The sequence below is a fragment of the Sebastes fasciatus genome, chromosome 1 (genome assembly GCF_043250625.1).
Source record: "Sebastes fasciatus isolate fSebFas1 chromosome 1, fSebFas1.pri, whole genome shotgun sequence".
NCBI classification, from domain to species: Eukaryota; Metazoa; Chordata; class Actinopteri; order Perciformes; family Sebastidae; genus Sebastes; species Sebastes fasciatus.
Window position 1 is genome coordinate 37,169,118 of NC_133795.1, and position 27,392 is coordinate 37,196,509.

The 27,392-nt window shown below is 39.3% G+C and overlaps 1 protein-coding gene across 1 annotated transcript in view; it reads right to left on the reverse strand.

Moving 5' to 3' along the window:
• Positions 1-1,542: 1,542 nt before the first annotated feature.
• Positions 1,543-27,392, reverse strand: part of LOC141774611 (serine/threonine-protein kinase 4-like) — a 39,376-nt gene continuing 13,526 nt past the window's right edge. Inside the window, exons 10-11 of the mRNA XM_074647402.1 lie at positions 12,362-12,513; positions 1,543-7,103 (exon numbers count right to left, since the gene is read on the reverse strand). Of these exons, the coding sequence (XP_074503503.1) occupies positions 6,945-7,103; positions 12,362-12,513 (311 nt within the window). The 3' untranslated portion in view covers positions 1,543-6,944. The remainder of the gene's footprint in view (positions 7,104-12,361; positions 12,514-27,392) is intronic.

Below are 27,392 nucleotides of genomic sequence, written 5' to 3' on the forward strand. Positions count from 1 at the left end.
TTTCAGCGGCGGATTAATCCAGATGTGGTACTCTAGTGAGTATTAGTGTCAGCAGGACGGTGTGTTGATGGTGATGATGATGATGAAGGAACAGTTTTTATTGCGAGGGGACACACAGCTTCCCAGCGTCGGACGCTTGATGGGCTGCCACCGGACACGAGGAACCTGATTGGACGAACTCTTCTCCTCGTGGGCTGCTGCTTCCGGCTTTCAAACCGGAAGCAACATGGCGGCTCGTTTGGAAACTTTCTTCTCTTATTTCACGAAAATATTTCACCGAAACGTGTTTCTGAAAACATTTAATGAGAAATAATCCATGTAGTTGATGAATCTGTCTTTATTTTAGATCAACGGTTAGTTCAAAAGTTTCACGGGAGTTTACAGAGGCAGCGAGACCCTGATTTGCATAAAGTAGCCTCAACCTCAACTTTACGTAAATGAGATGAGGAGCGGGCGACGTGACGCCCCGTCTCTTGAATCGCGCCGTCACGCTGCCAGAATGCATTGCACGGCTGCTTACGTAGACAATGAATGGGAAGCGTGGAAAGGACAGAGGCTGTGGACACGAACCGTTACAGATGTGGTTTAATGGAAGAAGCACCCCGTCTGCACGAAAAGCCGTAGAAATGCCACGATGATGCGCTAGCCGCTTAGCGTGCAATAGATACGCCTTTGTTGATTTACGTGTGTCTTTTGTATGTCATGTATCCTGTACGGACACCGGACTTTTAACCAGGAGACTGGTGCTCGAGGCCGTTGTTGACCGGTGTTTTGTTTTATAAGTTACGTTTGTGAAGTTTGTTTTCCGTAGTTGTTTCCGTCCTTATTTTAAGCTCAACCATGACGTTTTCCCTTACCTTAACTAAGTGGTTTTACTGCCTGAAGCTAACTGTGGACGTTTGCGTGACGTACAAATGACACACGAGAAAACGCTAAAATATGTCTTCATGACACGCTGAATGTCCGTGTAACGTCGTGGTATTTCTACGACTTCCTGTGAGACGGGTTGGGAGAAGAGATATCAGGATACTAGTCAGTACATACAATCACTGCTGGTTTCTGTCTGAACATGTAGTAGGACGTAGTACAGTACTGTATTCAAGTACTAATTTGAAGTACTTTAACCTTTCTTGAGTATTTCCATTTCATGCTACTTTATACTTCTTTCAGAGGGAAATATTAATAATATAATATTCTTTTACAACAGTAAAATGCTGTTTACACATTAATAATAATATATAATAGTATAATCCTCACAAAGGTTTTCTGCCTTTTACTTTTGATACTTCAAGTACATTTTGCTACAAATACAGTTTTACTTGCAACAAAGTATTTTTTATATTGTGGTATTTCTGCTCTTACTGATGGAGGATCTGAACACTTCCTCCACCTCCTGCTTTATAGAGACAGCTTAAAACAAACAATAGAAAACCTGACGGTGGAAAACCTAAACGCAGATGATCATCAAACGAATCTAGAAAACCAGAAAACCCAAAGTATTAAATCAGAAACATTTCTTAGTGTAAAAACGAAGACGCTGCGTTTTAACTTTCCTCCGTTTTTATTCATTTCTTTATGAGACGAGCAAACAGAAACCAACCAGATATCAGTGCCGTCAAAAAGACTTCACCGCAGACTTTAATAAACTTTAAGGCAAAAATATAAACTTCAGAAACATTTTCAGGCGTCAAACAGGAAGTGTGCAAAACATGAGAAGAGCTCAGAAGAGACAGCAGATCTTTACATGGCTGGAATAATAATGATAATAATAATAATAATAATAATAATAATAATAATAAGGTTTGAACATAAAAGAGACTGAGGACAGAACAGCTGATTCACCTCGAGATGAATCCGTTAATCCACTTTTTCTTTGTTCAGGTTTTATATGGAAGCCGACGACGGTTTTGTATTTGAACATTTTATAGTTTGTATTTCCACTTTAGAGCACACGTATTATAAAACATCTGGAAACACCTGCAGGAAGTGATGTTTGAGCTGCTGAAGATGACCCATGAAAAATGAATAAATTAAACACGTCTCAGCAGGATTTAGACATTTTAACAGATATCACTAATAAATTAGAGCCTCATGAAGTGAAACATCTTCCACCACCGACAACAAACAACTAACCTGAAATGAATCCAGATGTGTTTCATGTTTTCACTGTAAAGCTGATCAGTAATAATAGTTGTCCCGACCTTCCCTTCATGCTCATCAAACCTACAAATGCCTGCAGTGGTTTGTTTCATATAAAAACATTTAAGAACATCACAGAAAGCATTTTAAACATCAGAACAGTTTAACCCATTAGTGCCCACAACTGATATTTTTCAAATGTGACGACATTTTTTAGAATCGATCGAACCGTTTGGCTGAAAAGTGAGTTTTTCTGATCATACTATATCAGTATTTGGGCAAATGATGGGACAACTGTTATTGCAACAGACTATATTTTTGGAAAAAACAATCATCCCATGTGCCCAAATACTGGATATAGTATGATAAGATAATGTCTCTCTCAGAAACTACAAGCAAGTATCAAGTATCAGATACTGATCGGTGCATCCCTAAATGATCCCTGGATATCGGTGACAACGGGGCCGATCTATTCAGTTCAATTCTATGTTTACGCCTGATAACACGTGCACATACTACGTCAGCAGCACGCCGGTAGACCGCATAGTTGAGGGAGCTAACAAACGTCATTTTTCATGTGATCTAAACATTTCAAAGTTTTCCTGTTAGATATTTGCCCAGCGTTTGTCAAACTTCAAGACTTTTGACCAATCGTAACAAACATTGTGGCATTTTTCCTGCTCTTAGATAATACAGTCTTTAGGCACAAATGGGTTCATTTCTGTTGCATATCCAGTGATTACGACTTAATTTTTGATGCATCACTTCACTATGGAGGACGGAACCTGACAAAATAAAAAATAAATGGATGAATAAATAAATGACTCAATAAATAAATATGTCATTAAATGTAGCAAAAATTCATCAATTGATAAAATATGATATAAGATATTATATATAAGATATATTTTTGTTTTAATTTGCCTTTTTATTTATTCACCTTTGTATTAATTACCTTATTTTTTACTTTTATTCATTTATGTATTTATTTTTAAATCTATTTAATTATTTTTGCATTTGTTTTTATTTACATTTATTTATTTTTGCATTTATTTTTATTTATGTATTTTTTTAATTTATTTTAAATTTATTTTCAAATCTATTAATTTATTTAATTATTATTATTTATTTCTGCATTTCCCTTTGCATTTCATCCCTCATTTATCTCTGTATTCTTAGAGGGGTGAAATGCAAAGGGAAAATAATGCATAATTAAATAAATAATTACATGCTTAAACACATAAATACATACATTTAAAAAATAAATGCAAAAATAAATAAATACTTTTAAAAATGTATAAAAAATAATTACATAAATAAATTAAAGTGGAACTAGAACAGAAGACTAAATAAATAAAGGAATCAATACAAAGGTAAATAAATAAAAAAAAACTATTTAAACAGAAATATCAATATATGTCACATTTAATCAATCAATTAATGGCTACATTTATTTTTATATTATTTTTGTTACATATAATGACACATTTATTTATTTAGTAATTTATTTATTTAACCGTTTGTTTTATTTTGGCAGGTTACATCCTCCATAGTTCACTGCCGGCATCAAACAGCTCATATTTTATAACAATCACGTTGCATTATTTTTTATATTGTCCCTTTTTTTATACTAAATCACTGTTCAGAAACATAAAAGGCAGAACATCAATAATAAGGCAGAAAGGAAAATCCCTTTTTGTTTTTCTTGTAACACAGAAGAGAAAATAAAAAATTAATTGTGCTCACGAGTCGTTTTCTTTCAGAGAAACGAGTCTAACTCCAGCTGACGGACGCTCATTTTAACTTATATTATTATAAATATAACTTAATGAAAAGCGTCTCATTTTGGGGATTGAACCCTCCGACTGTTCACATATATCCCGATATACAGCTGCAGCCAGCGGTGCTCATACTGTGTATATATATATATATACACAGACTCATAAACTATCTACAGTCACGTCTCATCACTGTTGTCATTATTTTTACACCCCTGAGGAGTTTTATGACCTGAGAAGCTGCTTTTCCTTTTCGGTTGTGACACTAAATCTACGTAGAAAAATAGAAGTTTCTGTGCTGGGTGAAGAGGAATGTTAGAAGTGAAGGCGAGTCAGACGGCGGTCGACGCCAGCTTCAGTCTGACGCTTTTTAATCTCGTTCAGTTCAGATCAAACTAATAAATCCAGGAAATAAAAGCTTTTGTTGAATCGATTCCATAAATCTGTCGACCTACGTCATTTTTTTTTGCTTACTGAGGAAGAAAAATAGATGCTGGACACTGAAATAAAAACTCAAATTATACACCAAGAAGTTCACTGGAGGTTAAACAAAGTCACGTTTCCATCTCATTAAATTCCCTTAAAACATTTAGACAGTTTCAGACATTTTCAGATCTAGAAGAAAATGAACTAAGATATTATTATTATTATGCAGGTGAGAAAAGACCAAACTGTTTTAGCTCGTGATCCCTTAAATGAAGTAAAGTCAACCAAAGAGAGACGGAGAACTGTAGAGGTCATTTCAAAATAAAGATTAGAGGAACATCTGACGCTTTGCTTTGAGTTTTCCTACGAATGTCCAGCAACACGGGACGCACGTGTCAATTTCTGCTCCAGTCTTTTTCAAAATGAAACTACTTAGTGAAGTTTAGTAAAAGACGGCGGTTTGGGTTCAAATAAGTGTTGAAAGTCTGGTGTTTTTTAGACCCACTCATCCACCCCGACCTCCTCCCTACACGCCGCTCGCCGCCGTTTATACTTCCTGGTTCACGATTACGTGGATTATATACAAACTGATTTCATGCTGACCATCAGGGGGGAAAAAAAGTGAACTTCATGTTTATGTACCGTTAATTTAATGTTGCCGTTAAATCTCGTGACTATTTCCCGACCTGCTGTGTGACCGGGCTGATACGAGACACTATAATGTAGCTGTTATGATTATTAATGTATTTGTCAACTTAAAATTTGCAGAAAATAATATAAAATATGTCTTCATAAGAAGTTGGGAGTAGTTGAGAAATACTGTAGATTAATAAACGTGAGTTCCAAGTATACATTTTCTTTGTTATCATACTTTTATATTTATGTTTGTATTTTAGCCCTAGAATTTAACTTCCACTGGCTCAGATTCTCATTTTGCTTTTACCCGTGTCTTTTCTCTTTCTTAAATACATATTTAATGAGCGCTGTTGAAGGGAGCCTGAAGATGTTCATTGCCAACGACTGCTTCGCTGTAACTGTTGTGAACATCGGCTCATAATTACAGCTACATTATAGTGTTTTATAAGCCATTTAAATGTTTACGTATGGATTATAAAATGCTAAACGGGGGGTAAAGTAAATAAATGTAATTATTTTACTGTTAATCATCTCGTGACCCACAAACCAAACACTTCAGCTACATCTCAAGATCTAAATCTACATCTTGACTTCTCAGTGATGATCTGTGGATTGTGAATATTTGTCTGTAAATCGTCTTTTAGACAAAGACGTTTAACCTCCAGTTAGATTCATGATGATGGAATAATCAATCATATAAAAAATAATAGTATTAATCTTCACCAGCTGACCGAGATCAACAAACACCGACTTCGTTTACATGCATTTACTATTCCTCTTTTATTCTGAATATGACAATATTGTGAATTTGATACGGGTCATTTAAACAATAGGGCTGCCAAAGTTAACGTGATAATAATGCAAATTTGTTTTAACGCCATTCATTTCTTTAACGCATTGACACAATTTTAAGCGCAGTTTTAAAGCTAGAGTGAAGATACTGGTATCACATGAAACTAGAAAACCTGGTTGAAGGATTGAAAGAAGGAGGCTGCGTTACGGTAATCAGAGTGTGAACGGCTGCATGTCAACAGGAATATCAGTGGAATATTCATTTTCATTAGCCGTGTAAAGAGATCAGTTGGACTATTGTCTTTTTCAGAATACGGACAGAAACCAGAAGACGTTGTGCATGTAAACAGAGTCGTTGTTCAGTGATCTATCATCATTGGGCATTAAGAGTAACTTGAGTTAATCTGATTGAAGAAGCTCCGTTATGAATGTATTTCTGCTGTTTGGCTCCATGAAGCAGAACTGAGCGGGAAACTCAAGTGTCACTTTTGTTGAGAGAGACGTAAAACTAAAACATGATGAGTTATGAACTTCAACCACGGCTGTATATGTAGAAAAAATTATATCAAACAAAATGTACCGGATTAAAGAGATTTAGTTTTCATGGTTGAGTTTAAAGTTTAGAGAGAAGAAACAGATGTTCTCCGGTTATCTCCTCTCCTTTTTGATCATTCAAACATCTGGTTCCTTATCATTTATCAGAGCTTTTGAACGATCCTGAAACTTTGATTTGTGAGAAACTTTCCAAGAAGGGAATGATCCATTTCTAGACTTTCACAGTCGAGCAGCAGCAGCAGCAGCATTTACCACCGATGAGAGGAAACACCAGTACCTAAGGTGAGCAGTCAGCAGGTAAAACGATATTGTACCACACGATTAAGTGAAAAAAAGTAAAGAGATGAGATTGTAACAACCATCGCTGAGTCCAGATGAGCTGCTGATGGCGTTGAAATCAAACGTTCTTAAACCGTTAAAACCAGAAACAGAAAAAAAGTTCCTGAAGACTCAAACCTGGATCTTAAATCAAAAAGAGAGAAAAAAAAAAGTTGTGAATATTGTGTCAAACAGCTCGTTGGAAGTTCCTCTTCATCAGTTTGATCATCAGAAGTCTTCACACAGTTTTACCGTCGTTTCACTGAACCGCTGCAGAGATGAAACATCCGTGTTTCCTTCTCAGAAGTTCTGCTGCCGGCGTTTTTTGGCCTCGATGGCGTCGAGGATGGGCTGCCTCTTGGTCTGGTAGCGCTGACGGATCTCCTCGATCTCCTGCTCCATCTGAGGGTCCAGAGAGGCCAGACGCAGTCGCAGCTCCTCCACCGACCACGAGTTCACCTACAAACAGCAAACACCTTTATTCTGACACCGTGTCCTGGCTGGATGGGACGCCGCCGAGCGGCAAAATCAGCTTGATTACACTGTTTTCTATTAGAGCGTCCTAACTGGCTGCCAGCGACGCGGCGCTGCAGCGTTTTGGGGTAGAGGAAAACAAGCTACCTGGTGTCAAGACATGTAACCGCCTCCTCACTAACGGTTAAAACACAAACAGCACAAAAGTGACAACTAGTAGCCACCAAACCACCATGTTCTGACATTTTTTTCCAGATTTTTTGGGACATTTTTCAGACTTTATTTTTTTCGTATATATTTCAGACTATAGTTTGTTATCTTAGCCTGTTTCTGGAACTGAACAGTGTGTATAATCTCTACTGTTTCCACCCGGACGACAATAGAGCTACACCAACTGTCGTTTCCCGGCTGAAGAGAGCAGTCTATGCTCGCGACACAGCGCGGTTTGAGGTCATGTTTAAGCTGCGCTCGCCACAGCGTGCAGCGCCCGAAGTTGGGCTTTGCTCTGCCGTGGCGCCGCATAAGCCGTTTTCAGAGCGCAGTGGTGGCGTTGTCACGTTGTGTATGAAAAAAGATTCAGTGAGTGAGAGAAGGAGAGAGAAATGGAGAGAACTAAGAGAAAGAAATACTCAAGCAGGAGCAGAAATAAATAAAAACCGAGGTCACACCAGAGGGCGAATTATTCAATTTCCTTTCCTGGGAGTTAAAGGTAAAATCAAAAGTTTAACATAAAATGCTGTTGCGGTGAACTTATTATTTTGCTATTTTCGCTCTTTAAAAGTCACCAGAATGCAGGAAACTGAAGGACCCACTGACCCCCACTATGGGATAGAAATCCTCCCTTTTTTAAGGTCTGAAGGTTGGACAGTATGTCTGCGCGGTCCAGCCAAAAAAAAAAGAAAGCTGTGCAACATTCAAATATTGATTTAGAATTTAAAAGTCAACGTTATGAGTGAAGCTTTGACATTTCCAGCTACTCAGTACAGCCTTCCTGGTTTCATATCATTTACAAATACAGAAAACTCACTGGCTCATAGATCTCGTAGTATCTCAAACCTTAGTAAGGTTGGGACGTATATAACTGGATATGAAGCCAGTTAGCTTCTGTGCTAATGATGTTATCGTCCTGAGCAGCTGGAGGACTCAAAGATCCTTCTGTACCGGGTCCATTAACGGACACTTAGGACAAACTTCCCTGCAACCTAAAAATATCTCCAGCCTGACAGCGGTGATCAAGGTGTGTGATAAGTGCATCTATTTCCGTAGCTTTCAGAAGGCTCCATCTATTGATATTTAGTCAATCTCTTTCCCTCTCTGCTGTGGGTCTCAGATGGGGACCTGATGCCTGCTTTAGCCTCCCCCCCACACCCCACCCCGGGGGGATTCCCCCTCTCAGCTTTTACCAGCAGCACTTCAGCTATTTATTACCCAAAATCAATGGAGCTAAAATAACAGTGGCGTCCGCTGGAGAGATAACCGCCGAGAGAGGAGGGACGGTCCTGCAGCTGGACAACACCAGGGTCAACGTGAAACACACACTCCGGCTATCGCTGAGCATTGAATGATTTAGATCTGGAGGCAACATCCACTATTTATTAATGTCATAGACTATGAAGTCAGATCAGTCTCAGTATTAATGAACGCACACACAACCATTCACACATGGATTTTGTGATTTATATATAAATGAGTCTCCACAAAAATATTTTTCAATGCACAAAAAAATTGTTATCGTTGTATATAGGGGTGCTAATTTGGATTATTTTTTTAACCGATAACCGACCCAATGTATTGAATTTTATTTGTTAACGATTTTGAAATAGATGTTTTAATGACAGAATCGATGTATTTGCTTCATTTGAGTCTATGTGGAGGTAGAAGGAAGTTACCGCTTATATTGTTGTAGTCTGAGTAACGCGACGTCATATCCGTTCCGTATCCGTCAACCAAAACAAACCGCAAAAAGTATAAAACGTCAGAGGGTCTGCGTGGATACGACCTGCACCCTCTCATTTTAAATCCAAAGTGGTAAACACTACACATCCAGTAAAGTATGGAAACACTTTGGGTTTCACACGTTAAAAGCAGAGCTAGACATCACGGCTGAAGCTGCATGCTAACTCTGTCACGGACAGGAAACGTTATTGTATCGCGGTAACGTGCGGTCGAGCCGGCCGTCACTCTCATCTCCATGGTCACATTTATGTTAAATGCATTCAAACCGCCCCAATGGAGCTGACCATGGATGTATAAAGAGAACGGAGCTGATGGGAGAGCTAGAGACCACCTTGGAGAAGTTAGAGGAAGTAGACACGAGGGACTATGTACGGTTTTCAAAATAAAGTGTAACAAAGGGAACTTTATATACAAAATACATATATGGAAATAAGATTGATGGATAATATTCACCAGAAGTACAAAACATTACATGTCCCTTATAAATTAAAAAGAAAATACCACTAATTTGTGAGGGACATGTATTTATTCTTTGATTTTTGGGTTGCTGGAAAAAAAATGTAACAAAATACCTCCTGACAATGATCCTGATATATTGACTTCAGGACATCTCTGACTACAGACATGTAGAATCAAACATTTTTACTTGATTTCTTAAGAGATTTTCCAAAGTAAAAGTCCCTAGAAGTGTATGAATCAACTTTTCCCCTCCATGGTCTAGTGATAAAAAACGTATCAAAAATCACAATAAATCGCAATATCGAATCACAATACATAAAAATCGCAATACATATTGAATCGGCACCCAAGTATGGTGATAGTATTGAATCAGGAGATAGGTGAATCGTCCCCGCCGTGACAGACGCCACCACACACTGCTAGTGAGGATTAAGAGGGATTACTTCAGTCTATACGTTGTGTTTTTAGAAATATCCTGCTCGTTGTGCCTTTAAGACATTAGATCACACGTGGACTCATTGTCTCATGGGAGTTATAGACGGACGTCTCTGAACTATTAAACCGTGACAGAACATGTGACTGGTGATGGGTTCATTAATAGTTGAAGGCGCAGCGAGGGATTTAAACTTCTGCCGGGATCCGTTAGATACGAGTACGAGAGGGAAGGACGGAGAGAAGGAGTCAGAGAGGAGACGGGGAAAAAGGACACCAGTTAGGGAAGAATAAAAATAGAGGACAGAATAGAGGCAGATTGGTTGTTCTACGTCTGCTCCTCATGAATAATGGAGGTTAGTGCTTTCCCGCCACATGTTCTATGCTGCGTTATAACACCGGAGAACTGGCTGAAGCATACGCCACAGATAACATGGTAAATATTAGACACGGCAGCTAAATATAAAATATAACATTCAAACATAATCTAAATATGAGGGTGTTATAAAAAAAGTGTGATGCTACAGCCTTGACCTCTACCTGAGAAAGTATAGAAGTTAATGTTAAATAGTGAAGTATATAAACCATAAACTGATGGAAACAACAGCCAACATGACGCTGTTTTAGATAACTACATAAAAAAACACATCTGGAAGCAAAATACAAAAATAGTAAAGTAGACAGATCTAAAATTAACCACAGTCAGCACGAAGCTGCCACTCAGCTGTCTCCACGTATTAAAGATCCCAGAAGAAATCAGCTTTTTAGCCTCACATTTAAAAGTCTAACGGAACAATAAATCCCGCGTGGATCTGTGTCGTCTAGTGAATCCTATTTGATTTCTCTAAACGCTGCGGTAAAACACGCAGATATCTTCTGTTTCATTAAACTCCTGCTGTCTTTGCACATTCGTTACAAGTTACTGAGATGATAATGGTGTATAAATAACGGTAATAAGTGTCTCTCTGCACCAGCGTCACTGAGTAAAAGCTGCTTTTAGGCTCCCGATCAGAAAGAGCTGTTTTGCAGGTTGAAAAAGTAAAGCAAACTGAACTGACTGACTGACGCACTTTTGCTGTGTTTTTTTTTGCAACTTTTCCCCCATGGTCTAGTGTTAACAAAAATCACAATAAATCGTAATATCAAATCGCAGTACTTAAAAATCACAATACATATCCACACGGCACCAAAGGATCGTGATAGTATTGAATCAGGAGATAGGTGGATCGTCCTGGCTCTACTAACTGCTGGAAATATGTCTGTTCTTTTTAATAATAAAAGCTATCTAGTAACGGTTGCCTTGGTGGTTTATTGTTCCCTTTGAAACAGAAGAGGCTTCAGAGCCTTCTGAATATCTAAAGCTGAACCGGCAGCCGGGCGGTCTGGTAAGAGAAACCACCTCGGATTTAAAGGTCACATATTTAATATTTAATTCCAGCAGCAGCAGCTTAAAGACAAACAGCTTCTGCTCCTCTCACTGTAATGTGTTTTCCACAGAGGCATAGTTAGTCAAACTAAAGTAAACAACAATTTATCACTATTGATATCAGCAAAGCTAAAAAACAGAGTGACCAATTTAATGTGAAAAAATAACCTTTAATAATGTGATTTTAATACTGAGGCTTTAAATCACTTCAAACTATTTCATATTGCCTTTACATTAAAATTATTGACCGGCCGATACGAGACAGGACCCAAACACACCATCTGAGGTAGTGTTGCACAGTATACCGATACTAGAACGGTATCGCGATACCCTGCCGTTAAAAACGGTACGTCAATAAGGTTAAGGAAGTGTCCTTCAGAATTATTAATAAATATGACCCTGTCAATCACTAACATGCAGAAATATTAAAAAAAACGACATAAAGACCTTTGCAGATCTGTCATTAATCATATCTTTAAAGACATTATTATGGGAAAATATAGTGTTTGGTTTCTTCAAAACAATATTTTCTTATAATAAATTTGATGTATTTTCTTTTATTCATAAATATAAATTTAACAATTAATACCTTTTTTGTTGTTTTCTTGAAGGATGTTGAGCAATATGTAAAACCACTTTCTATTTGGACTAAGAAATAGGCTATTAAGATATTCAATATATGTAGGTTTTAATATTTTTTGTTTAGTGCGATAAACCTCTGGCTCTTTTGTTTTTGTCATGTGAATTATGTTCTTTTGTTTCATAAAGAAAGAAAGCAGAGAGAAGTGGCCAACTGGTGTCACACACACACACACACACACACACACACACACACACACACACACACACACACACACACACACACACACACACACACACACACACACACACACACACACACACACACACACACACACACACACACACACACACACACACACACACACACACACACACACACGTAACTCACCACTTCAAGGTCTCCATCGGCGGGCAGTTTGCGGTTGTCTGCGTTGTTTTCTCCTCTTCCTCCTCCGTCATTGTGGCTGTTGGCCTCCTTCTCTTTCTGCTCAAAGTACTGGAGGAAGGACGGCTTGGCCGGCTGCATCGTCTCGTCTCTCCCTGAAAGACACATAACCAGTATTTACTTCATGACAGCAGACACACGGGAACCTGACTCAGCGATAAGGATGTTTGTGGTTCATGTTAAGACATAAAGAGTTCAGAGGATAATACATAATTTATTATTATTATTATTACATATTATAGATCTCAGACACACACAGTGCCACTGAAGCGTATTGACGCCCTGCTGCTGTCCTTCAGGAGGATGTCGGCTCGGTCGGTGTGTTGGGTTAAATTTAATACTTCTGGATGAGCTAATAAAAGACTCTCTGTGTTGTCTTTATAATTAGAGCAGGTTTACATAATGTACTTCCTGTCACCTCTTTGTTAAAAAGCTTCCTAAAGGAAAGAATAATGTTCCTCAATCAAACGGTCACATGATGACTCAAGATATGAGAAAATTATTTTAAGATGACAAAGTACAGAATAATTCAAACAAACACTGCCGATAAAAGTCTCCTTTTAACTTTTTAATGTTTTATTTTTGTCTTGCGTTTGCACTTTTAAACAATTAGTGGATACTCGTTTGACTTCTTTTAATCAGTGTCAAAAATTCTAATTACATCTACTGAGATTTAATGTTGAAATAAATATTAAAAAGTCTTCAAGCAGTTGCTGAGAGCAAACATACCAAAGTCCCCACTTTATTTATATGTCTGCTAAACATATTAACCCTCTGAGACCTATAATAGAGACGTTTTAGCCGTTTTAGTCCTTTAGAGGGAGAGAGCAGGTCAACAGTAGATGTCACATATAAGTGGTGAACATCATCTGAAAGCTGGATACCGGAATGAATTATTTAAAATGAATTTTAAAATTGTATAAGGGTTTAGAACATTATGATAGAAGTATATGATGGTCATCTCCATGCTCTCTTATGTCTCCTAAGTTGTTGCATCAATTTTTGGGTTGATACCATTTGTTACACAGATTTGTTGCTAAATTTAACCATTTTTTTCTACTTGAGAATTGATAAGAATGATCAATAATCCCTCACAAATACCACATTAAGACACCAAGACCTTGAGGAACACCATAGAAAAAGCCATGCTGTGATTTGGGATCAAAAACTTTTGACATTTTGGAGATTTCTGCAAGAATTGCATTTTTTCGGCGATTGGATGGCGATTACTTCTGTTCTGTAAACTGTTCAGAAACCCCCTTATTGTCAATCTAGCTAGGAAAGCCATCCATCCTCTGAATGTCCTAGGTCTGTAGTCTGTGGGTGTAAAGTTTCATGAGGCTGTGATTATCCTAGAGGTCACCACAGGTCATTTTATACAGTGAGGTAACGTTTCACTACAATGAAATGTCTCCTATGGGGACTAACATCATCACACATGAATACAGTTGGGCTCATTGGATCCTCAAGAGTCTCAGCTTTACAGTGAGACCTAATTTATGCAATTCAAGACTGTTTAGGGACCCCAGTATGTAGAAATATTCAAACACACCATTTTAGAATAGGAGACAGTAACACATTTATACTGCATTCAAAAAAATGCATGTGATTATCATAAAGTGGGCATGTCTGTAAAGGGGAGACTCGTGGGTACTCATAGAACCCATTTACATTCACATATCTGGAGGTCAGAGTTTGGGGGACCCCTTTGAAAATGAACATGACAGTTTTTTTTTTTTTTAGAATCAGTGTTTAAATTAAAGCAGCACCAGTCTGGAAACTTCCTTCAACAAAAAGATCATGAAGCAAGTGTTTGCTCTGAATCCTCAACAGTAAGATGTTACTGATCTCCAACCGGAGCATGGACACACAGAGGATGTCCCTTCCCAGGATCAATGACATGTTGCATTATTAAAGCAGGACCATGATTATCAATATATATCTGAGCTAATCCAATACAATTATTGATCAATACTCGGCCAGCTGCTGACATTTAAGGCTGGGGCGATTCGTCGACGCAATCGATTACGTAAATACGTCGATTTACGTAACATGCGTCGACGCATCGGATGACGTAATGAAAATGCGCTGCGCCCGGTCCGAGCATGGATGCTGATTCCCCCAGAGAGCAATAAGCGTCAAAAAACCTCTCCAACGTTCATCAAAGGTGTGGGAATACTTCAAACAGAGACCCAACAATGCGGTGCTCTGTAAGTTGTGCAGGATGGAGATGGCGTACTACAGCAGTACAAGTGCAATGCACGAGCACCTGACAAGAAGGCATCCCGGAGTGCTGCGTGAAGAAGACAGCAGCAACACACCACAGTAAGTCCTGTTTACTTTTTCATCACCCAGGCATGATATATTAAGATTGTAAAAGCGCGGATGTGTTTCTGTTAACAGTACTCATTTAAAGTTTGTTTTTAAAATGTTTCTTCATCACCACCATGTTAAAAGTATTTTATGGACCACTGTTATAGTAACATAACGTAACGTAACGTAACGTAACGTAACGTAACGTAACATAACGTAACGTTACAGTGTTTATCTTGACTGCATATTATTACAGTGATTAAATAAATCCATGTCTAAACCATTTAAAGTTTTAAGTTAAGTGCTTAAGTAAAAATACTGATGAGGATTATTATTATTATTATTAGCCTAATGTCATAACACAACAGTGCTGTGGAAATTAGACCGATTTTAAAATGTGCCACTGTTATCATTATTCTAATGGCTTTCTGTGTCTCTTTTTCAGGATAAGCAGAGTGGAGGACTTTTTCTACAAAAAGAACATTGCACTTTATTCCTTTTACATGAATTTACAATACAAGCTCTTGTTTTAATTTTATTTTGGAGAAATTTTATGTTGGACTGAAAACATATTACCAGCAAAGACTGGGATGTTTTTTGTTGTGAAATAATGCCATAATAATATTCTTGTTTCATGTATAAGTTTATAAGAGAAGATATTTGAATAAAGTATTGAAATAATAATGAGTCAAGTTTTTGATATTTATTTATTTATAAAAAAAATATTTCTAATAATTGATGAATTAGTCGTTAGATTAATCGAAAAAATAATCGTTAGATTAATCGTTAAAAAAAATAGTCCTTAGGTGCAGCCCTACTGACATTTGAGATGTAAAACTCAAGAAGACAATAGAGGCTTCAACATATAAAACATGAAGGACACAGAGGGGACAGACAAAGTTAACAGCTTTATCTGCAGTCTTACTAAATGAATAATAGTGATTAGCAGTTATTCAAAATGTCCTTTCAGCTACTCTTTATAATCAATAACCATTGTAATAGTGCGTCATTTGATTAAATTCACAGAGGTGTTAAATCTACCGTTTGTCCAGCCCGTCTCTCTCTGCAGAAACATTATTCATGATGACACTTTAATTCATTTATTACACTTCACTTCTTTTTATAATCCATTATGATTAAAAGGGGGATTCAAAAATCACAACTCATTTTAAGAAGTGAATCATTACGATGGAGGTACAGCTCTCTTTAAATGAAAATGACTCACAGCAGTGGTTCAACTCTAAGAATAAAAACATTACTTTGTGAAATAGAAGCATTTAAAACGGGACAACATCCACAACATGTTTCAAATAAGGGGACAGCGTACTGTTTTGTTGTGTTTGAATTCTCCTCAGTAAAGGAGTTTAAATGTGTTTCTATGACACACAGTTAGTAGGGCTCTAACGGTTCGTGTATTCGTGCAGATGGTCCGGGGGTCACGGTACGGAGCACGCAGCCGCACGATGAATACACGGTGTGTAGATTGATGCACATAATGTGGAGCCACATGTGCTGAGGTAAGCACAACAAGCTGATTGGTGGGCAAGTCTGTAGAGGATGTGAATGGAAACATATCCAACACGCTAACAGATATTTAACAGCATCACCCAGATGTGGCGATCACCGGGACGAGGAAAAAACAACCGTAACTAGTATTTTCAGTTTTATAGCCTGTTGTGACCTGTTGCCTTCTGGGAAAGTGTTTGTTCAGTATTCATAGTGTAATAGACAAGAGTTTGAAATGTTTGTTATTTTTATTATGAAAATAGTTTACCAAAGTTCCCTCAGTCCACAGCAGGAGGATTGTGTCTGTCTTTGACACTTGAACTACTGTCTGTTCAGAATAAATCAAAACACACAGATCGTGATGCATTTGTTATTTTTTCGCTGTACCGAACTCACACCAAACCGTGACTCCTGACCCGGGGTATGAACCGAACCCCTCGTATGTTAAACAACGTGTGTTTTCAAAGCACGCATAAAGAAGAGCTGCAATCAACACAGCTTCATCACAAAACACCAAACTGCACCAGACAACACGACAAAAAGGTCCAATAAAACAAAGAATAAAGTAAAAAGTAATGAGTGGGAGGATGTACTGTATGTGTGCGAGTGTGTTAGTAAAAGTATACATGCATACAAAAAATAAACCACTACAGAGACACAAAGCGAACTTACAGCGAATTTACATACAATGTCACTGCAAAGAGGCGAATATACATGAATTCCCGCCATGCGACACAAATTTTGCGTCATTCGGGTATTCGCCGGAGTTGAAATATTTCAACTCGAGCACGAAATTTGTGTGATGCTGTGTCACATTCATGAATAACATGAATCCCCACTAAAAAAAACTGAAATCTCTCTAAATCTCTGGCGATCAAACGTGACTTCAGTGTAAACAAACATGGCGGACGACGGGTAAGAGGAATTAGTGATGTTAGTTTTTACTTTGTAGTGAAGACTGATGAAGGATGGATGGATGAAGTCATGGAGACACGTTAAATAAACACTAATCAACAAGTTGCTCCTCCATCTCTGAGCTCCGTCTTACTACTACTTTATGCTTCTTTAGCATAGCATTAGCCGTGGCTCTAACTCTTGTTTCAGCTTACAGACGTCTCTTTCCCAATGTAAGTCTTTGGAGAAAAGTACTTTCGGGCCCAATGGCATCACTTGACGGACACGGAAGTTGTAGTAGCGCCGTTTGACCACTACGAAGATTGGCATCAACGACCGGCGCTCTTCCTGAGGGCTTGGTAAATATTGAACATGTTTAATATTTACCATTTGAAATCGGTGCGTCCAGGATGGACTTCTGAGCCGATCGGAGGGTGTGTAAAAACAATCTGAGCATACCTCACACCACAGGAACATCTGGAAAGATCATCTTTAGATCCATCAAACAACCAGGGCTTTCCTGACCATCGTCAGGAGGAATCAGGACCAGCATCAGCTGGATTCTGGTGTACTGTGAACCCGGGGTTAGTGTGTGGTAAGCAGTTTGGGTCAAATCGTTGCTCTCCACACACTATAGGAACAGAACTGTCATATTCACCACAACATGCCGTTATGTGTGGGCTCGCTCAATTTTACACATCTGAAACATCTGTTAGTGTGGGCTAGCCTTAATGCAGCTTTAAACAAGCCATCTGTTATCAGAGACAGACTCACACTGTGTGTTTATTCTCATCTTGGTAATGATGATTAATGCAGACTAAGTTGTTGGCTCACTTTAGCCAACATCTCATTGCTGATCTCACTTGTGGGCACGAAATCAATTGAAAGTATCTGGTATCCCCCCCGACTGTAAAAGAATTAATGTCTGTTTATTCTCCGTTTCTGCTGCCAGGTGCCTCCGCACTGGATGAAGCTGCCAAGAGCGCAGCCCTTTGAGAAGTCATTGTTTAAGGAAACCAGCAGCAGTTTTCCCAATATGGACTTTTTTTCAACCTAATCGGATGAAAGAAGGTCAGACCATAAAAATCCATCATCTAACGTCTCTCTGATTCTAGTTTGGTATCTGCTGCTGTAGTTGAGCAATTATCTGACTGGTCAAAGACTCTTTCCAACTGAGCTTCACAATCCCATAAACTGTGACCTGCTGTGCTTTGTTGGTTGCTATGCCAACCCCATGTGGAGGCAAGCCAGCTAGTGAGCAGTATTTCCTCTGTTGTTATACTTCTGCATCATACCTGCCAACCCTCCCGATTTTCTTCTCTCCCGGTTTCCTCCCGGAGTCACAATTCTCCCGCATTTCTTGCAAATTTTCACTCTTTTTTCCTTTTTGTTATCTCAACCTGTTTCGGGCGCTGTACAGTGTCTCTTTAAGCTCTACTGTTTCCACCCGGACAACAACACAGCTACACCTAATGTGCCCTGGCAGAAGAGAGCTGCTCGCGACCGCTTGCGACACAACGGTTTGAACTGCGCTCGGCCGCTGGGTTCACATTACACCACTCGGCGCCCAAAGTCGGGCTTTGCTCGACGCGGGGAAAAGCCTTCGTGGCGTGCCGCTAGCCGTTGGAAATACATTTTTTCAGAGCTCAGTGGTGTCGTTGTCACGTTGTGTCTGAAAGGACCTTCAGTGACTGAGAGAAGAAGAGAGAAATGGAGAACTAAGAGAAAGAAAGACTCAAGCAGACGGATGAATATTAGTTTATATCAGAGATTCACACAAGTTCACGACAGAGGTGCGAATAATTCAGTTTTCTTTCCTGAGAACTAAAAGAGAAATTAAAGTAAGTTAATTAAACATAAAAATGCTGTTGTGGTGTACTTATTATTTTACTATTGTAATTCTTTAAAAGTCACCAGAATGCAGAAAACAAAGTCTCCCAGGACCCCCCAATCCCCTTTGGGTTAGAAATCCTCCCTATTTGTGAGGTCTCAAGGTTGGCAAGTATGTTCTACATGTATATATTATTACTGTGATGATTAACTGTATCAATGGCACACATATTCAAGAGGAAAGTTAAAGGTAAGTAAGATATTAAAGCAAAAAGATGTGTATTCTTCATTGAAAATCTTTACAATCTCACTGAGTTAGGAACGTTTCTGTTTCTTTCAGCTAATCCGTCTGTTAAAGGGACTCTATGTATGTTTTTACTCATATAAACATGTTTTAATTGTTTCTTTATTGCCAGTGTGTGAACAGGATTTTAACCTAACAAATTAGACCTTCCATGACTTACTGGGTTTCGTCCATCAGCCTGTAGACGGCTTTTAATGTGAATGTTTTTAAACATTTTAATGCAGAATATTCTATCTTTAAATGTGCTCATGCAGGATGTGAAGTTTTGAAACAAGATTTTTCACTTTAAACTTCAGCCTAAAACATCACTGAGAACATAAAGTCGAGTACTGACAAACATAACAAACCACTTGATCCGTTTGACCTGACGTGGTTCTGGTCCAATTTGAATGTAGCCGAGTTTAAATGTTTAATAAACACTCAGCAGGGAGACTTTAAATAAGTCGAATGTCTGAGCAGATTCTCGTTCTGACCAACAACATCCACATTTGGTCCGAATCCCAGATCTGAGAGGCACGTGTGTTTTGATGATTAATGAAAAATATATCTATACTTGATAAAAACGGAGAGTACGGAGTGAACCGAGCAGAAGAAATGAGATGTAGACAAAGAAGTTGAATACTTCTGTGTTCTCCGTCGGTAAGTGAATATTCTAATTTTTCTCGCTGCGTTCGTTTGATCAGTAGAGACAGAAAGAGAAAGACGAGGTTGATTTAAATTGGAGTATTGATTGATCAGCTGAGCTGCTGCCGCGCCCATTCGCCTTTTCATAATGAAATCATCTGTTTGACAGTTCTCATTTAGGTCCTTTTTCCACATTCTGGCAGCAGATTAAGACGACATGATGAGGGAATGGAAAAGTCATCTTACTGGAAGCAACATGAACCGAACAGATGTTATTACAATTAGGCGATTAACCGTAATATTAGATTGTATCACCGCAGACTATGAAAGGTTGTCTGATGCCAAAAAGACAATAAATACACAAAATAAAAAAGTGAGTAGTTAAAATAGTATGAATATTTATATTATGCCTCCAGCACCACCGTAAGGAATCTGGGAGTTGTCTTCGACCAGGATATGTCCTTTAACTCTCACATAAAACAAACCTCAAGGACTGCCTTCTTTCATCTACGTAACATTGCGAAGATCAGGCACATCCTGTGTCAAAATGATGCAGAAAAATTAGTCCATGCATTTGTTACCTCTAGACTCGATTACTGCAATTCCTTATTAGGCTGCTCCAATAAGTCTCTTAAGACTCTCCAGTTGATCCAGAATTCTGCAGCACGTGTCCTGACTAGAACTAGAAAAAGAGATCATATTACGCCTGTATTAGCTTCTCTGCACTGGCTGCCTGTAAAATCCAGAATAGATTTTAAAATCGTCCTCCTCACCTACAAAGCGCTAAACGGTCAGGCCCCATCATATCTTAAAGAGCTCATAGTACCCTACTACCCCACTAGAGCACTGCGCTCACAGAATGCAGGGTTACTTGAGGTTCCTAGAGTCTCCAAACGTAGAATGGGAGCCAGAGCCTTCAGCTATCAAGCTCCTCTTCTCTGGAACCAGCTCCCAGTTTCAGTCCGGGAGGCAGACACCGTCTCTACATTTAAGAGTAGGCTAAAGACTTTCCTCTTTGATAACGCTTATACTTAAGCTGCTATAGGCATAGACTGCCGGGGGACTTCCTATGACACACTGTCATAAGGGACTTCCTATGACACACTGAGCTCCCCTCTCCTTCTGTATATACTCATGTCCCATGTCCATGTTGTTACTAACTTCATTCCTTCCCGGGAGTCCTTGTGCCTCCTTGTCTCGCAGCTAACCGTGGAGCGGGGTCACACCTGGAGCGAGGTCATACCTGGAGCGGGATCACACCGGGAGCGAGGTTATACCTGGAGCAGGGTTTCACCTGGATCTTCGTGGTCTCCGGTATTGTGGCTGCATCTGCTGCCGCGTCGGTGCCTGCTTGACACCAACTGCTACCATCATTAATTAACTACGTCTGTACGAGGGACTACCAATGCTAACGAGGGATTACCAACACTTAGTGACAATGTGGCAGCCTGGAGAATAACACTTCTCAATCACTGCCAAAGACATCAAGAACTCCCAGCAAGCATGCTGATGCTGCGGGAACCAACGCACGGGCATCGATCACAGGGACGTCCCACACCAACACACATGGACGTACTGAGGAGAGATGATGGACAGTGCTGGCGAGCTAGCCAGATGTATGGTGGACTGAGACAGCTGGAAGCTCCACTTCAAAGCCCGTCTGAGTCACAGTGCGCTTGGTGGATCATGTTGGGTCTCTAAACTATGGTGTACGGTCTAAGACCTGCTCTATATATAAAGCGTCTTGAGATAACTTCTGTTGTGATTTGACGCTATACAAAAATAAATTGATTTGATTTGATAATCTAGTTGTTGTTCAACACAGGACTTAGCGCTGTGTGATGATGCTAGTTGACGAGTGTTCAACCAGACAAACTGGCCTCAGTAGGACAATAGTCTCTCCCTCCAGCAGTGCTGATGCATTATTCTGCCCACATAGTCTCACACGTGCTGCCGCCCTCTAAACCAGGCTGAACATAAAAGGTTTTACAGTTTGAACTTAAAGTGAAGGCCAAAGAGAGTGGACTCTAGAGACGACCGCCATCTGCTGCAAAACAATATGAAACTTTAATAACGTAAAGAAATGTGAGAGCTGAGCAGGTACAGACAACTAAATCTTTTTAACTAGAACACTTACAAAACAGGGTCATAGAAAATACACTACTGTGTGTATACAGTATATATATATATATACCACCGCAACGCCACGGAGGAAATAGACGCCGGAGGGGATCCTCAAACACCGAGCGGCCTTCCCTGACCCACCGAGTTGAAATATTCTCAGTTCATTTCAGTTCATAGGTAATTAACGGGAAACACTGCTGCTGGTTACATTCGTATATCTGTCCTTTAATCATCCTGACTGTGAATGAGTCGGAGACGACGAGAGCGACGGAGAGGTTCTCACATGGATTATTATTCTAGTGATTGGAGAGGCTCGGTGACTAATCAGTGTAGATTAAAAGGCTTTTTATTATTCAGAACCATTAAGGGAGGATCAATATCTGATCTAATATCTGATCTCCATCCTCAAGGTCCCCTTCAGCATCAGACTGTGGTCATTAGTTTGGGACACACACAGGCTGACGTAGAGACAACTTTGTGCAAGAACACACACACACATGCAGGCATTAAAAGACACAACAGAGAAGTACACACACACACACACACACAACTGAAGGATATCGGGGTACTAATGTAATTATAAACTCTAAATGTTCCTGTGTTAATGCGGTTTGAACTGCCAGCAGTGGAGATCTATACTAACTCAATAGTAGGACATCAGACAGGAGACAGTGTGTGTGTGTGTGTGTGTGTGTGTGTGCGCATTTCTCTGCATGTTCGTGTCTATTGTGTTCAACCCCCATTACTTCTGACTTCTGCTCTTTTCATTCACAGATATATTTTACATATTATTGTCTGATTCTTAACTTTTACTTGTTTTTCTTTATATTTTCTCTCACTATGTGGGACGATACACATACAGTATCTCCTGATTCAATACTATCACAATTATTGGGTGCCTATTCGATATGTATTGCGATTTTTAAGTATTGCGATTCGATATGATTTATTGAGACTGTTGTTAACTAGACCATGGGGAAAAAGTTTAATCATACACTACTAGGGACTTTTACTTTGGAAAATCTCTAAATGAATCTTGTAAAAATGTTTGATTCTCAGCATGTATGTAGTCAGAGATGTCCTGAAGTTAAATATATCAGTCATTGTCAGGAAGTATTTATTGTGATTTTTTATCCAGCAACCCAAAAATCAAAGAATAAAGACATTTCCCGCACAGATTAGTGGTATTTTCTTTTTAATTTATAAGGGACATGTAATGTTTTATACTTCTGGTGAATATAATCCAATCAATCTTATATCCATATATGTATTTTGTACATACAGTTCCCTTTGTTAACACCTTATTTTGAAAACCGGACGTAGTCCCACGTGTCTACTTCCTCTAACTTCTCCAAGGTGGTCTCTAGCTCTCCCGTCAGCTCCGTTCTCTTTATACATCCATGGTCAGCTCCATCGGGGCCGTTTCAATGCATTTAACATTAATGTCAGTATATGGGTGCTCTACAGTTGTAGCGTCGGCCCATTTGACCACGTAGATGAGAGCGACGGCCGGCTCGACCGCACGTTACCGAGACACAATAACGTTTCCTGTCCGTGACAGAGTTAGCATGCAGCTTTAGCCGTGATTTATAGCTCTGCTTTTAATGTGTGGAACCGAAAGTGTTTCCATCCTTTACTGAATGTGTAGTGTTTACCACGCTGGATTTCAAATGAGAGGGTGCAGGTTGTATCCACGCAGACCCTCCAACGTTTTATACTTTCTTGGTTCGGCTCGCTGCGGTTTGTTTTGGTTGACGGATACGGAACGGATATGACGTCACGTTACTCAGACTACAACAATAAAAGCGGTAACTTCCTTCCACCTCCATATAGACTCAAATGAAGCAAATATATTGATTCTGGTATTAAAACATCCATTTCAAAGTTGTAAAAAAATCACGTTAAACAGGTGAATTGATATCTTTTCCCACCCCTAATTGTTATGCACCAAAACACCAAGGCAAAGTCCTTATGTGCCGTGTGTGTGAAAACCTTCTTGCCTATAAAGCTGATGCAGACAGTATTAGGAGGCCCTGCTGGATGGGAAATGACCCCACTCACCGTCCACATGCTGCCAACACCTGCCAGTGTCTGTTGATGCTACAAGGCTCCCACGGCGGAAACATAAAGCTCACTAGATGTGGTGCAGAGGATGAGATTTAATGTTGTGACACAACAAAGCATTACCGGAGTCACACAGAGCAGAAGCAAACATGCACACATCCAAACTCAGCGTGCTGTCGTGTCTCGTTGGGGTTAATTCTTTGCGTATAAAAACAAACACATGAAACACACCCACAGACTGCCAGCACCGATGAACGGAGTCCAACTCTTATTGAGACTCCCGTCCAAAAGCACCCAATACAACCAACGCTTCAACTCCCACACTGCAACAAGACTCCAAACAGCTCCGGCTAATCCCTCAACACACCACACCAGAAGAAGGGAATGTTTTCACTGTATTCAGTGGGATTATTATGACATTAATTCTTTCTTCACTCACCCTCAGGACCACAGCTGGTTCAGGAAAAGTAGCTATAGTGATTGCATTCGCAGGTTTTCTGTATTATTATTATTATTATTATTATTAATAATAATATTAATATTAATAATAATAATAATAATAATAATAATAATAATAACAACTTCATTTTAGGGCTGACCCAAATGCTTTGAAGCTTCGACCATTGCCATGGTTATCAACCTCCAAATCAGTATTAAAATTTGTATATATCTATATAGATTTATATAGATATATATATCTATATAGATATATATAGATATATATACATACAAGTATGTATATATAATAGATAAATTCCAAAATAGCCCATGAAATAAGGAATTATCCCACAACATTATTCATTATTCATATTCAGCATTAATTATTATTAGTTATTCTCAGACGGATATCGCTGTTTGTTGTGTGTAGAGATGTGTGTGTGTGTGTGTGTACAGTAGCACTGTCCCGAAGCTTCGAATACCTTCGAATATTTCTCACCGAAGCCCAAAAAATGGTATTCGGGAATTCAAGAGCAACTTACAAAGTGCTTTATAAAGACGTAAAAAGTAATAAATCAAAAATAGATTTGACACAGTAAAAATGACAAGCAAGGTAACAACATTTGAGATTTGAAAGACTAAACAGAGCTGGCCGACCTGATATCAGATTATTAAATGCCGTTTCACACCAAGCACGGATTTTCAGCCCAAAAATGAGCATGGAAATTTATAAAGACTGATTTTGTGGGTTCTTATGAATCCTTGCACACCGCTGCAGAATGTTTGTGCAGAAATGTATGTTTAACCGATGAAATCGTTTCTTCTAACTCAGCGCCGTCATTCTGCGTAATAATCATGGTAATGTGCTTCTGTTTGTTGCACAGTGCGAGTGTTTTCACAACAATGGCCGTTTGTTTTCGGGGTAATGGACTGTCGGACAAATGGGCTTTTTTTCTGTCCAATGGGACATTTTAGGGACTGCTGGTGTTTGGGAATAATAACGGGCCGTCCCCTTCAATAATGTCAGACAAACATGACTACCTCAACAACCAAATAAAGGACAATATCTGGCCTGATATCGATATTACCTTAATAATAACATTAACTTAGAAGTAGCAGTCGTAGTAATAATACATTTTTTTTGTTTATATTCATTCTCTGTTTAGCATTTTTTAAAGTTATTATCAACGTTAGAATTTAATTTGGATTAAAGATTTAGAATAATCATCTGGAGCGTGGCTCAGCGTCTGACGGAGCTTTGAAATAATCAAACATTTAAGCTTTCTGCGAGAAATACAGTTAAAGTTACGTGAATAAACATTTATTTTTATTCAAAATATTTAAAGAGACTGTTTGTAACTTCTTACACGTATAAATCACCCGGGTCGGTGTCCCATGCTCGCTCGCGTGTGGCTACGCTGTTCAGACCCAGACTCCAACACAAACTACACGGAAGCACCAAAACCGCAAAGTTCTATCTAGTGAAGCCCGTCTGTTAAACAGTGTTGGCCGCGGTTGGAGGACGCGGGGGAGACTGTAGCTTTGGTCTCCAGGGCCGGAGTCTCTGCTGTACTCTGCTCCTCTGCTCCTCTGCCTGCTTGCCTTCACTCACACACTGCGCTCGTTCTCGCTCTTTCGCTCCATTCACGTGCATGCGTGCTCACTCCACAAGGCAGAAGAGTTAGTTTAGCTCTGAGAATATCTAGTGAATGTACAGTGGACGTTTGTGCAGAAATAAATACTGCAGCTCCTCCAGACCAACAGAGGTTTTCCGTGTCTTGTGAATTGACGGGGATCCTCAGAGAGAAACGTTATCGTCTCCGACCAAAACTCCGGTGTCTCCCCTGTTCCCTCCGGCCGCAATCGGGAGGCTGAGGCAGGAAAAGCCAACACTAGGATCAGCATTGATTCATGGAGAGACCTTCGTCTGGTCAGCTAACATTACTGCCAAGCAGCTGAAATATAGAGTGATATTGTGGTTTTAGCTGACGTGTGTCGCCTCACTGTTTTGAGCGAAGCTCGTTCATGTCTATGTAGAGCGAGCACAAGCGTGAGCCCGAGCAACAGGACGCTGATATTCGTTGACTTAACGGCCATTATCCTGACAACTATTATTATGCTATTAAAAAAAGGGACAACAGAGACAATTTTGGAAGTAATCATCGACTGCTGGATGAATACGTTCTAGATAAAGTAGTCACACACACACACACACACACACACACACACACACACACACACACACACACACACACACACACACACACACACACACACACACACACACACACACACACACACACACACACACACACACACACACACACACACACACACACAGAGTGATCCTCCAGTTCACAGGTGAGTCAGGGAGTCATACTCAGTGTGATGGTCACTCTGCTCCCTCTAGTGGAGAAAAAGAGAAACTCTACAGCTGCACTTTGTTGGATGATGAGAACAGAACAGAAGACATGTTGACTTGTGAGAGCAGGAAAAGCTCAGGTGTAGATGATGAAATGAATGATGGCTGAATTCCATTTAGCTGCTTTGATTTCAGGGTCTAGGTCTGGCTGTCACAGTGAAGGAATTTCAACCCTGTGGTGATAATGATTGACTCAACAGCACGGTATCAATGTCTTTTTTGCAAATTACTTAATTTATCCTGATTTTGCGCTGTATAAATAACCTTTATTGTTAGGCTATTAATAGGTATATTGTTGCTTTTCAAATGACAAAGATGACAGTTTTAAAACTAATAAAATACTTCTTTACTGTTAAATGCAGAACACAGAAGGACAACGAGGCGCAGCGGGTTTTTTCAGCTGAGACCCTTTGGTTGCTTTCATACGGAATATCTGCGGAAGTAAAAATGTCAGC